At 37.0% G+C, this 14,161-nt stretch overlaps 1 protein-coding gene across 8 annotated transcripts in view; it reads right to left on the bottom strand.

Moving 5' to 3' along the window:
* STRBP (spermatid perinuclear RNA binding protein) overlaps window positions 1–14,161 on the bottom strand; it is a 150,747-nt gene that overhangs the window by 51,086 nt on the left and 85,500 nt on the right. For all 8 annotated transcript variants that reach the window (XR_010841860.1, XR_010841861.1, XR_010841862.1 and 5 more), the window contains exons 4-5: window positions 10,014–10,179; window positions 5,584–5,728 (exon numbers count right to left, since the gene is read on the bottom strand). Coding sequence is in view for 5 of the 8 variants with exons in the window: in XM_067040781.1 (XP_066896882.1) it covers window positions 5,584–5,728; window positions 10,014–10,179 (311 nt within the window). In the remaining 3 variants the exon portion in view is untranslated. The remainder of the gene's footprint in view (window positions 1–5,583; window positions 5,729–10,013; window positions 10,180–14,161) is intronic.

Below are 14,161 nucleotides of genomic sequence, written 5' to 3'. Positions count from 1 at the left end.
GTCAAAAGATCCAAAATGTTTCAATATTCATGAGGTGGGAAACAGCAGAGGAGATGTAATAATTTATCTCATTTTATCTTCTTCGAAGTTTCTTATTTTAAAACTATATAAATGTATATGGCACTGCAGTGCTACTTATAAGCCCTGCTTGCCTATTTCCTTTATATAATTAATTACATAGTTTTTTATATTTTCATTCATTAAAAAAATAACTTACTTAATGTGGCAATCACAGAATTGTTGCTGGAAAAACACTGCTACTTCTCAAAGAAGAACCTCAAGTTTAACATTTCTGTGTGAACTTTAACATAGGTGTTTCAATTTTGCGGGGAAGCAAAGCTTTTCTGATAAAAAGGCATCTTGGAGTCTTTAACTTAGAAACAATGGAACTGTGAGCCATTTCATTTTTTCCTACAGTGACCAGTAAAACAGATAGGGGATAGCAACAAAAATGACAAAAGCAAAGAAAACAGCTTTTTAAAAACTTCACTGCTCAGTAACCTGGTATCAGGGCATGAAGGTACATAAAACATTCTAAACAATGGAAGCACTGAAAAGAAGTCTATTATGCCTAACTTCATTTATTTGGTTAGAGGTTAGATCAGCGACCAGAAACACACCGCATGGCAGGAAATGCTGGTCAGTTTCCCTCCATCCCTTACATGCAAGCTAACTCTTTGCCCTTTCACAAAAACACTAGCTTGGAGATGGGGTGGGGAAGAGCCAGAACATGCCTGTGTTAAATAGGATTTATGTGCCTGGAACCTGGGCTCTTCAAAGGTAAAATAACCAAGCTGGGTTATCACAAAGGCCTCCTTAACATTTCAAAGTTGGAATGAAGCTGAGCTACTGAGTTCACGCTGACAGCATTTCCAAGGCAGCCTGAAGATACCCAGGCAGTCCCCTCTCCCAATTCCTTGAGGCTTTGCGGAGAGCAGACATTACGCTTCAAGTCACTGCCCATGTGAAATCTCAGGCCACAATAATGTGAACAGGTAAATGTAGCACTAAGGTAAAACAGAGCACTGTTCTCCTAATTTATGGTAGAAACATCACTAGATATCACTTTTCTTCACTGCCTCAGTAGGCAGAGGGCCACTGGAAAGACAGTGGCTACAGGTTTGAACTGGATAATGTAGGTCTAGCAGCTGGGGAAGGCAGGAAAATAAAGCCTGCAGCATTGTTATAAATCCTAGTTGTGATCTCTGGACTGGTCTTCCACCTAGCAGGACTCATGCTAGCGAACTTCTGCCAGAAAGCATCGAAGTTCACACTGGCACCAATACAGAAAAGGGACTCTTGGGCAACTTCTCTGTGAACCCCTGAGAATCTGCCTTCACACTGAGAGCTGCAGTTTATCTTAGCCTTAGCCACAAGTGCCTCTGTAGTTTCCCTATCCACCTGGTTTCAAATTGCACTGTAAATACAATAAGCAGCTGGATTTATCAGCCTCATAGCAAATATACTTCTGGTTTAAAATCACAAGCAACAAAAGAAGCTTAGACTGTGTGATGCTCAGAATAACTAAATCAGCTAAGATGCTCCTACGATCATCCTAGATAGTAACTGGACTTAAGAGTCAGAGGAGACGGGTAAAATGTGAGACTTTCTTCATTTATACAACAGGACAATTATCTACCTCATAGAACTGCTGTGAGGGTTCAAATAAATCATATATGAGAAAGTGCTTATAACACAGTAAGTTATAAAATACCTTAACAAAGCTAAATCTTCAATATATATTACTTGAACTCTGAGATGTCCACTGTTAATGCTTCTTGCATACCAGACAGTTCTATTTGATCAGATAATATGCTAGCTACAAAATTCATTTAACAGATTTTCTTTTGATTGCCTACTAAGTATTAGGTACCACTCCAGGTGCTAGGGATAAAGGACAGAGGTAGGGAAAAAGATACCTGTCTCAATGAATCATAAACTTTATAGTAAGACAGCTCATTATTAGCACTGCAGCAAATATAGTATACCGATTCCAATACTACACTTCAATGGCTATTTATGAGTTTAACTGTGTTTACGTTCACTTCTTCAGACCTATCGTGTACACATTATTCTCACTGTGAACTCAAGGCACTTTGAGTAGACGAGTTTGCGCTGTGACATTTTTTAGTAAGCTGAGTAACTACTACTATTTACTAAGCAATCACTTTGTGCTGAGTATTGTACAGGTTACATTTCATAAATTCTCTCATGAAACAACTTTCTAAAGTATTCATTACCCACATTTTAAAAATAAACAAACCTGTCCAAGGTCACAGAGTAATAGTTAATGGAGTTAAGAATCAAACACTTGGCTGCCAGGCACCAAGGTCTGTGCTTTTTCTCCTGTGCCTTCTATAAAGCAGGAAGCATGTAGTTATGGGGAATGGTTATTCTACAGGGCCTTCAAGTAAAGGGTTAGAATATGGAAAAAAGACTGACGGCACAGGAGAACTCTTACCTGTGAAACAGTAAACCATACCAAAGAGATTCACTATGTACTCTGGCCACTGAAAATCTAAACAGTGACTTGAAACGAGCAGTTAGATCCACTTCTGCAGAGACAACCCTGAGGAGATAAGTGTGATGCTCTTCACCTGCCCCAGTCCTCCAGTTCTACCCGCTCTCAGACTCTTTTTCCCTTTTTTGATTTTACCCAAATATGTGGCAAGTGAAGAGAGGGAAGAGAAAGACATAAGGTATGTATTGTGAACAGCCTGTTTGTTTTGTGGGAGGGGAGAAATTGAAATTCTATAGGAAAATGTCTCCCAAAAAGTTACAATGCCTATTTTTTTAAACTCTGAGATAGAAAATGAGTGCAGATTTTTTTAAAGAGATCTCTCTTAAACTTAGAAATTCCTGGAACCCAAATGAATCTTGTGCTTTCACCCCATGCAGCTGAAAAGAACTGCATCAAGGCGAGAGGAGCCATCTGGTGTGATAAAACAAATTGTACAGAATTGTATAGCCCAGGTCTCAAATTCTTAGTTATACCGGATCCTCAAAGTCTCCCAGGAATACAAAAAACTGCTAGTGCAGATCAAAAACCTCTGACAGGGACTTCCCCGGTGGCACAGTAGTTAAGAATCCACCTGCCAATGCAGGGGACATGGGTTCGATCCCTGGTCCGGGAAGATCCCACATGCTGGGGAGCAACTAAACCCACGCCACAACTACTTAGCCTGAGTTCTAGAGCCCGCGAGCCACCACTACCGAATCCCACACACCCTAGAGCCTGCGTGCCGCAACTACTGAGCCCGTGTGCCGCAACTACTGAGCCCACGTGCCGCAACTGTTGAGCCCACGTGCTGCAACTGCTGAAGCCCACGTGCCTAGAGACTGTGCTCTGCAAGAAGAGAAGCCACTGCAGTGAGAAGCCCACGCACCACAATGAAGAGTAGCCCCCACTTGCCACAACTAAAGAAAGCCCACGCGCAGCAACGAAAACCCAACATAGCTAAAAATAAATTTAAAAAAACCAAAACATTGACAAAGTCCAAATTAGACAAAATGAGCAAATTATAAGAGATAACAAGTGAGTCAACATGGCAGTGAGGTTAAGGAAAACGGCAAAGCAAATCTTTCTGCCATTTAAAAAGAGAGGAAGTAACGTGTATAACATTAGATCCAGGTTGATTCTTTCATCTTACCTGATCCCACACAATTATGCTAACATCACCTGATGAGATTCATATTATAAATAGGTCTTGGGAGGCTTTAGTAACCCAAACACCTTGAATAGCGACTATAACTCTCCTACTCTCCTACAAATTCCATTCTGTAATAACTAGTCTTCTATCTAGTAAGGGTGCAATATTCTAAGAATCTGTTTTCAGGTTCTCAGAACATAAAGTTATAAAGGCAACAGACTAAGCTTAAGGGCATCACTGAAAACTGATAAAATCCCATGTAAGTGCACAAAACCATGGGGAAAAAAAGCCTGTATTCTCAATACTTTTAAAGTAATGGAAGGGATGTCTACAGCTACAAGCAAACATTATCTAGTCTTCGGCAATTTCAAATCTAGACAAATCTAGCCTTTGGCAACTTCAATCTTCTTTCATCTCTCTATACTCAAAGAATTTTTAATAATATCTGTAATTATAACTATACTTAGAAATGGTTAGTTTTACACTAGAGGGTCAAGAGAACACAGCTTACCAGAATTAACAGAATTATCTTGATACTTCAGAAATCATTTTATAGTTCTACAGTTAATGGTGAACTGTAAAGCTGTTAAAGAAATTAAGCCATTTAAGATTGGTTCTTCAGAGGTGTTAGAGATACTATATGCAGCCAAAAAAAAAAAAGTACAGGCATAAACCTAATTATAGATTGGATGCATTTTAATTTTTAACTATGACTCATAAGTGTGTCTAGTTTATATCCGTCGGGTATGGTATAGCTGATTTTAGTTACCCCAGAAGACTTTACAAAAGGAGTCTATCACTTTTACTTTAAGAAATCCTGAGTCATGTCTGCCAAAACTCAAAATTCTAACATCTCTGATAAATGTGTCTTTTTCTTCCTTTATCATCAACTTGAAATAAATTAAGACACTGACCAATACTTCTTGTTGCACTGGTATTCAGGTAGGGGAGTAAGCAATGGAACTTGCTGAATGTCTAGTGATGAAAAAACAGCAATGGGGAGTCCCCCCCGTTGGTCCAGTTAGGCCGCATTGCCTCTAAATTGTCATGATAGGGAGGGGCCAGTTGGTCAAAGGTCTGACACAGGGGAAATATCACATGGCAAGTTTCTAGGGACAGGACTGACAGGCAGTAACAAGCTAATGTGAAAGGATAAAAATATCAGAAAAGAAACCCAGCTCCATCATTACTTCTCAAAACTGAAGATTTATCACTCTACTTTTTACGATGGCATTGCCATACAGAAATTCCTTTTTTTAACTTCAGAAGAAAGTTAGTTTAAAGCATGATTCCCACATATATAAAATTTTAAATGTTAACAGGATCACAAACCTCCTAGAAAAGAAATTTACTAAAGATTATTTATTTAAAAAAAAATCAGTCCCCCAATTTATATCTCTTACATTATAAAGCATTTACACATAGGCAATTAAATAAAGCATAATTCTTAAAAGGTTATATAGTTATTAGAAGTCAAGAATGATGTGCAAGTGAGTAACTTGACACAATAAGTGAGTAAATTTGAAAATAATACTGTTTTGAACCACATTTAACCCTAAAATCAGACCTAATAACCAAGCTACACAGAACAGGTTGGCTGATATCAATAGCAATGCAATACTAGACAAAGTAAAACAGAACACCAAAACAGTATAAAAATTAAAGTGGATTTAAGACCAACATGATAAGCACAGGTTTTTGAATTAATTAACGTATCTTATATTTCCAATATAAACATTTTGCAAAATACAGTGACTGTGTAAGTAAAGCTGCTTAAAATACTATAAGTGGCATAAAACAAATGAAGACAGGTATTTCTTAAATCCATAAAACATAATAACATAGCATTCAAGAGAGTGCTTATGTGAACAAAACAAATATATATTTATATATATACATCTATCTATGTATATATTTATATACACATGTGTACCTCCGTCCTTCTTCTCCAATTCGTCCCTAATTAGAGGGGAAGTAAGTATCACCTTCAAAGTTAGCGTGGGTTCTTTTGTATTCCGAATTATAATAGATGCCTCATCTATACATTGTTCCACTTGATATTTCTCTTCTGTGAGTTTCTGAAAGTCACAGAGATTTCAAAAATACCCAATTAATTAAAATTTCAAAAAATGAATGATTGCCCCTTAGTTTTTAAATGTTATTAATGATTAGTATTACTGTGCTAAAAGAGCAAATAGTCTTTAACTAGTTCTTTAGTGTAGAGGTAACACTTTTCTCTTGTCCCAACTTACCAGCAAATCCTCTTTCTCCATCCCTCAAATAGCAACCACAATGTTAATCATCCATACAATTATTAAACAACATTTAAAACCATTCTTTCTAATATTTGAAAGTGAAAGTTACCAAAAGCATCATTATATGAGAAAAGGTAAATTACTGTTCTTGAAATTATTACAGAGGACAATTATAGAATAATAAACCCCCCAGTTTAGAGAGCATTCCCAGCAGTTTATTATTCTATAATTGTTCCTCTGTACCGGTCCGTGGCCTGTTAAGACCCAGGCCATACAGCAGGAGGTAAGCGGCAGGCAAGCAAGGGAAGCTTCATCTGCTCCCCCACATCGCTCACATTACTGCCTAAACCATTCCCCCCCATGCACCCCCATGGAAAAACTGTCTTCTACGAAGCTGTGGTGCCAAAAAGGTTGGGGACCGCTGCTCTTAACCAATAACTTTTTGATAGGAAAGCCTAAACAGGAACTCCTACTTGCTAAGAACTTATAAATATAAGATTAGATAGGTTTTTATATAAGATTATATAGATTTTTAAAGAAAATCAAGTAAGAATGAATGAAAAAGGATCTCTGCACAGTCACTCATCAGCAAAAAAGCTAATATAAACAAGTAACTAACTTCCTAACAACAGGTCTCAGAGATCATTCAAGCAAGACCTTCTTCAGGGCAAGTCATCTGACATCCACAGGGAAATGTACATTACTTCTTTTAACATACAATTATACACATACAAAAAATAATCACCAATTAGAATCATATATTAAGTTATATTTAATGTATCATTAAAGTTAATAGTTTAATAAGTTGTGCAGGGCCGTTCTTGGTGGTGAAATTTAGTATCTATTATCTGACATAAATAGTTGAACGGAACTACTCCTGGGTCTCTGCTCATCACTGAGCATTGAAGGAACTCAAAGCCATTTATATAAAAACAGCATTTTACCATTAAACATCCCAAAAAAGACAGAAAATAGAAAATTCATTACCCTAATTTTGAACAGAGGAAGAAACCAAGGAAGAGAAAAGCCACACAGTGCCTAGAAAAACCAAAACTAGAATATAGAGAAAAAGCAGAAATCTGCTCACGTTCATTTTGCCACTATAAGAGCATTAAAGATGTCTCAGAGAAAAAGCAAACTAAATTTTTCAATTTAGTTTGAAATAGAAACTAAATTTCAATGGTCCAGTGATTAAGAATCCACCTTCCTTCCAATGAAGGGGATGCAGGTTCAATCCCTGGTGGTCGGGAAACTAAGATCCCACATACTGCAGGGCAACTAAGCCTTCTAGAGCCTGCACGCCACAACTAGAGAGTCCGCATGCCACAAATACTGAGCCCACGTGCTGCAACTACTGAGTCCATGCGCCACAACTAGAGAGAAGCCCACGTGACACAACGAAGAGCCCGCATACCACAACTAAGATCCGACACAGCCAGATAGATAAAATATTTTAAATGATAAAAATTTAAAAAACAAAAAATAAAAATAAAAAATAGGTCTCATGTATATGTCTTAAAAAAATTATACATGCAGATCACCATAAGACACATCCAAAGTAATAAACATATGGTATGAGTTTTGGGCTAGACTAATTCTAAGTGATTCTGGTTTTGGTCATCCTTCTCCCTTGCTCAAGGAAGTACTAAAATCACCCTAGAAAAGAGTATGTAGAGAAAAGGTATGGTACAATCCCAATTAATTAAGGCACTTTGATAACTGAACGTTTTGCTATAATAAGTGCTCAGGAAAAAGATTTTTAATTCACAAGAAAATAAGATCCTATATCAGAGATTGGTTTTCCAAACAAACACCAAGAAAACAAGGGGGAGGTAGTGATTTTTAAAGGTAAAAATCACATTTAAAGTGATTTTCTGAAATATTATTAGTAATAAAACTATGTCTGTGCTTATGTGTACATATGTGGGTGTATATATGTGTGTACATGCATACAATTTAATATAAAATGGGTGTACAATTACATCCCCATTTTATTTGGGTACCTTTACCCAAACACCTATGGTCATGGATCTAACCATCACACAAAGCAGCTGGTTTCACTGCCGGATAACTCTATTGGCTATGTTAAATTCAAATATGTTTCTTTTTTTTGTTTTCCAGGGTTTTTTAAAAAATTTTTTTAATACATCTTTATTGGAGTGTAATTGCTTCACAATGCTGTGTTAGTTTCTGTTGTTTCTCATAATGTCCACCACTGGTCTTAAGAGTTCAAGCCACTTTTACCTTTTCCAAGAAGCCCTTCAAAGATCTAAAGATATTTGTGTCTTTTTTCGGCTTCTCTAGGCTAAAAAGCCCTCATCTCTTCAACTATGAAACAGTTTACACAGCCCACACTCTCTCCTGGGTCCCTCCCTTGAACACCTGCTAGCTCGACAAGAACATTTTAAAACTGTGGTGCCCAGAAATAAAGACCCTCACTCAGGAGAGAAAATGCAGAGTTCACACAGTTGTAATCAACACAGAGAAAGTTCTATTAATGCAACTGAAGCTCCAATCTCCTCTATCTTCAATACTCAAAAAATATGACAGATCGTCAGGATAAGAACTTCAGTTTCTTAGTGCACTGGTTCTCAACCCTTTTTCCATCCTGACATACCTGAAAATATGACCACTCTCATAAACAGGACTCACTAAGGGGAAGAGAAAAGGGGGTGAGATGGTTGGAAAAGCCTCTATGTCCAACCCTTTGATCACTGCTTTAGCACAGATCTAAGAGTAACAATGTTCACTACAATAAAAGCAGAAATAAAGATTAAATTTTAAAATATAAAAAATAATGGAAAAAAGATGAATTTTGTTAACATTCTGATAACAAAAAGTATAGTTATTCAGAAACCCGTTACTGAGCTTTCCATTTCTTAAAGCTTTATTGTACTCCATGTTGCTTACCACTCTCCCTCCCCAAATGATCACATAAAGATTTTTAAATAATTTTTTTAAAGAAATGAATTCAACCCTTGAAAGAAAAGAAATCTTTCTTCAATCAGAATTGAAAATGGAACAGCCAAATGTTTGTTCAGTCACTTAGAAAACCTTAAGATCTAAAAATGATAAAATAAAACAGTGCTCCAGAAATTAGAAATTAATACAGGAGAATGTGTCAACAAGTAACACAAATTTGACTGTCAGGAACGGCAGATTAAAAAATCAGGAAGATGGTTTTGAAGATCAGTTGGTGAATATGAAAGAAAATGATCCAGTAACAAAGCCAATAAAAACAAATTTAGAATTCATATTACTTGGGGGGAAAAAGTCTCTTTAGAAGAAATACGAATACAGGAAACCAACAACAAAAAAAGAGAGCACTCAACAACTCAACAGTTTGACCTTGTGTACTGGTATCTATTTATGTGAGATGGATGTAAGGACTAACTGATATGAAATCATCAAAAAGCTATAATCTAATTATACCACAGATAACACATCTGAAATTGAAAGGTGATCATTGCTTCCCAATTAGTGATGCAATGAGCCCTTGGAGCAGGCTGGCAGAGCAGGTCCCAAGGTGACCACAGCCTCCGACGAACCGGCTGTCTTCAGCCCTGAGGAGCCCTCAGCCTCCAGCAGCATCCTCCAGGAAGCATGCCAACAATAAAATTTTCTAAATGCATCCCAATGTGAAAAAGGTTTGGAAACAAGGAATTAATAGTGACTTTCCATTAACAGAATGAATGAGTGAAGTTAAATTAACAGTCTTCAATTTAAAAAATTATCATCTATGGAAGTCTCCAATTGTCTAGGCTTTTTTTGATCTTTCAATTCTTTTCTGCATTATACCAACCTTTCTAAGAGTTTTATAATGCTGAGAGGCCTAGTCCGGAAAACATGAAGACTCTCAGCAAGACACATCTGAAAAATGTAAAACTGTACTTTAAGAGCCATCTTAATTTGGTAAATATATCCTGAATACTAATCACCAGAAGTTTGCCTTAGATGTGATGGATGAGTCACTGACCCAGAGTAGCAGTATTCCTTTTGTCTGTACCTACCCTTTACTATTACCAATTTCTTATTAAATTTATCAAGGTCACTACCTATTTTTACCTTTTTACAAATTCTCCTAGAGGTACAATTAAACTGTACTCACCTGAATCTGAATAGGAAGATTATCTTTGACTGTATTTAACAGGGTCTCTGTGGGTTTGTCTTTGCACATTAAAACCAGCTCCAAGTCCATATCATCTTTAATCAGCAAGCCTTTTGCAACCAGGCCAATCCTCATTACACCACATAATGTCCGACCACCTTGATCCCTAAAAATAAAAGTCTGAATGATTACTTTCACAACCTATTTCCCAAACTATAACTTCATCATCACTTGGCTTTCTGGCTATCCATATGAATTGATAAGGGAGAACATAAATCCAAATATCCAAAATTCCGCAAAAGTACATCTCAGATTTAAGGCTCATAAACTATCTACCACAAAGAATCAATAGGGAGAATATTTCAGATTGTAGATCTTTCAATACTTTATTAAATCTATATTGCTTAGGAAGATCCAAAAATACTGTATCCCCTTAAATATCTTTTCAATTTCTCTAACTTCCTCCTTCTGTCTTTTAATTAAGTAATTAAAGAATTGTGAGAAACATGAACACCGTGGTATACTAAGAAAGAGCATCAGGGTGGAAATTAAAAGACCTGAACTCTACTCCTAGTGGTGCCTGCTGGCTCAGTATATGTAACTGTAAAATGGCTATCCGCTAGATAAGCCTTAGCTCATCCCTTCGAGCTGTAGCATTCTAGAAATCCATAAAAGTTTCTGGGGAAAGCAGAATAATGTGATAAAAGTAAGGAGCTGAGGAACCCAAAGATGATCTGCCAACACAGTCATTCCATATCCAGTGGTAGCTAAAAGAACAAACATTCAAAGAACATCAAGTCATGAATGGTGCATAAGAATACTGTTAACATCTATCCTTGATTTTAATACCAAAAGTTTCTTATTGGTTCATTTCCCTCAATCACAAGTGAAAATGTAACTAAACTGAGCGGTCATTCAACAAGCAAGCAACTGCTTGAGTATGGAAAACATACAAAACGAGCTCCAAACTCTCCTGAGGCTCACACTGCAGATTAAGGACAAAAGCTGTTTAAAACCTGCTTAAAAGGGAAGAGGAAGGTGACATCTGAGAATAAACTTAGTGCCACAGATCACATTAAACCTTACAAAGAGAGCCCTGCATTTGAAAGACAAGGAATGCGAATCTCAGAAAAAAGTGATTAATTGCTCAAGTTCACAGAGTGAGTAAAATGGCAAAGCAGAGAGTCAAACTCAAGTTGGTCTGACCATAACACTCAAGTTCTTTATATAATTACAGCTGCTTCCCAATTTCAGAAGAGAGGTCAAAATTAGAGAGGTCAAGCAAGGCAACCTGCAAGTGTGACTTCAGCAGAGTCCTGATTTGGTTAAATAGAAAAAAAGGTCATTCTAGCTGGAGGCAAAGAATCAGCAGAGTTGGGCCCAAGTCAGCAGAGTGGGAAATGAACTAGAGAAAGGAGAAGGGAGAGAAGTAAATTGTGGCAGTGGAAACAAGACAGGAAGTTATAAATAACCCAGCCACGGCTCAGTGCATGACACTCCTTAGAGATTCAGCAAACGTTTAATCAATGAAAAACTATAAGGGTGGTACAAGTATACAAAGAAAGAAAAAGCATTTTGAAGGAAGTGAACCAAGTATGGAATTATTTGATACTAAAAACAGTCTCATCTTTGATTCTTTTTTCTTCTATATCCCTGGTTCTTTCATCTTCTCATTCTCCCAAATCTAGTAACAGTTTTTAAATTCCCCCTCTGTAATCACCCTCGAACCCCTGCCTTCAAACTAGCTTCTTTTCAGGCTCTTACTACTTCTCACCTAGACCACTTCAATAACTTCCTCTCCACTGGCCTTACTAAAACTAACCCCTACCATCTATCTCAGGTACTGTTATGTATACAGTATGTTGCAACCAGAACAGTCTTCCAAAAGCACCACATGGATGGAACTCTGCCTGTTATTTTCCTGGTATCCCACTGAACACTTAGACATGAGCATATTGGGAGGCAACTGAGGACAGCATGACTTCCTGCTTCGAATCCCAGCTCTGCCACTTACTGTGTGACATTGGACAAATTACAAATTACTTGACTCTTTTGGGCCTGCCTTCTCATTTGTAAAAAAGAAATAATACCTTCCTCAGAGTGGTACTGAGAATGTCATTTAATTAGTGTAAGTAATGAACTTAGCCCAGAGCCTGGCATATATTAATAGCTCAATAAACAATGGCTATTATTCCTTAAACAGTCCCTATACTTTCTCACACCTAGATCTTTGCTGAGATTTATTTCTTCTTCCACTTCCACTGCCTGACAAAACCCTACTCATCCTCTGGACCTACTGCAAATGCTACCTCCTTCATAAAGTTTTTTCTGATCCCCCGAACCAGCATATAGTCTCTCCCTGCTCTGTATTTTCACATTTTTGTTACGGATATGTGAAGTGAAGATGCTAAGAAAACTGGATCAGGAGTCCGACAGACTTGAATGTGAATCCTGACTCCACCACACACTCATTCACTGACCTTAAGCAAGTTAAAGTTTGTTAATGATTCTGAGTTCCTCTTTTTTCATAAGCAGTGGAAATCTCTTAAGTAAAATGGGGGTGGAGAAGGGGGATAACAATAATAGAGACTAGCAGGTTTGTTGTAAAATAATGTGAAAAGTAATCTGGTACAGTAATTGGCACTCAATAAATGGTAGATATTCTTAACTAGCCATTATTAGCTTGCTTATTAAATTCTATATCATAATTATGATATACTTGGTCTTACCATGTACAAGACAGCATGACTGAGCAGAGAAACTAAGTCCTAATTCAGTTCTGAATTTTAATAATGAATTTGAATATGATGTATTATAACACAAGTGACCCAGATACAGGGAACTAATTAAAATTAAGCTAATATTCCTAAAATACAAATAGTGTGAACTTACTCAATTTATTTGACTTGTGAGTCAGCTTGTAAAGAGGTAAAATAACAGCACACAGGTAAAAGCTGCCTAACAGTCTCTGGCAATAGAAGGTGCTTAATAAATATAAGCTAGCCTTCCCATCTCTATGCCCTCTGTAGTGCTTAGCATACTTCAGGAGCATAATATGTATCTATGATCAGCACACAGCTCTGTTCTTGGACGCCGTTCCTGCTTATGTTTTATATAAAATAAGGACACAATCGTTCTGCACTCCTTGAGTTCCACCACATGGGAAGAACCATACACAAGTGCTCAACCCCAGAATGTTTCACAAACTGGAAACACTTTACAGAGACAATCAATAGCGTGCACACAGAGCACTCTATTTAAAGATCCAAACAAAGCACGGAGTATGTTATCTTTTAAAAACCTTGAAAACTCAGTGACCTGATCCAGTTAAGCAAAAGTCTACTGGAGCACTTTCCAAAGGTCTGCTCAGCCTTGACAGCAAACAGAAGATGTATTTAGAAGGCCTGAACTTCACTGAAAAATAAAACTCCACTTAGAAATAGTAAAAATAGCAAATTTTATGTTATATGTATTTTACCACAATAAAAAAAAGTTTTTAAAAGGGTATAAACACATTCCAACGTGCAATTTAAATATGTAATGTGGTAACTCCCTGGCGGTCCAGTGGTTAGGACTCAGCATGTTCACTGCCATGGCCGGAGTTCAATCCCTGGTGCACGAACTAAGACCACGAAAACCACAAAGCATGGCCAATCAGTCAATCAATAAATAAGGAATGCATGACTATTTAACTTGCACAGGGACTGGGATTTAACTTGCACTGGGACTGGGCTAGATTACTGGATGATACTACTAATTACCATGAACCCCCAAATTTGACTATCTTTTTAAAAGCCATCATATGCAAGAAAAAGTGAATTATAGCCAAGAAACTTCTAGCTGACAAGTCCCTGATAGATACAATGTATATATTACCTGTAAAAAGCTAACAAAGTCAAGAAAATACATTCTTCAGCTAAAAACTGATACTGATTTTCTTTCATCTGAAGATGGAAAGGTTACACTATCATTCAGTTAAAGATATCAATTTATTACTACTTTCCCACTATTATCTACCTATCACAGATTTAGAATTGAAAGCCTGAGAAAAAATTCCGTAACTTCTATCCTCAATTTACCAGTTGCAGCCAAAGTAATGTTCTTAATCCTATTAATACAACAGAATCAAATGAGCTACATTTTTCGAA

The sequence above is a fragment of the Kogia breviceps genome, chromosome 8, assembly GCF_026419965.1.
Source record: "Kogia breviceps isolate mKogBre1 chromosome 8, mKogBre1 haplotype 1, whole genome shotgun sequence".
Lineage (NCBI taxonomy): Eukaryota > Metazoa > Chordata > Mammalia > Artiodactyla > Physeteridae > Kogia > Kogia breviceps.
The sequence above is the reverse complement of the archived record's forward strand: the minus strand, read 5'-3'. Positions and strand labels throughout refer to the sequence as shown.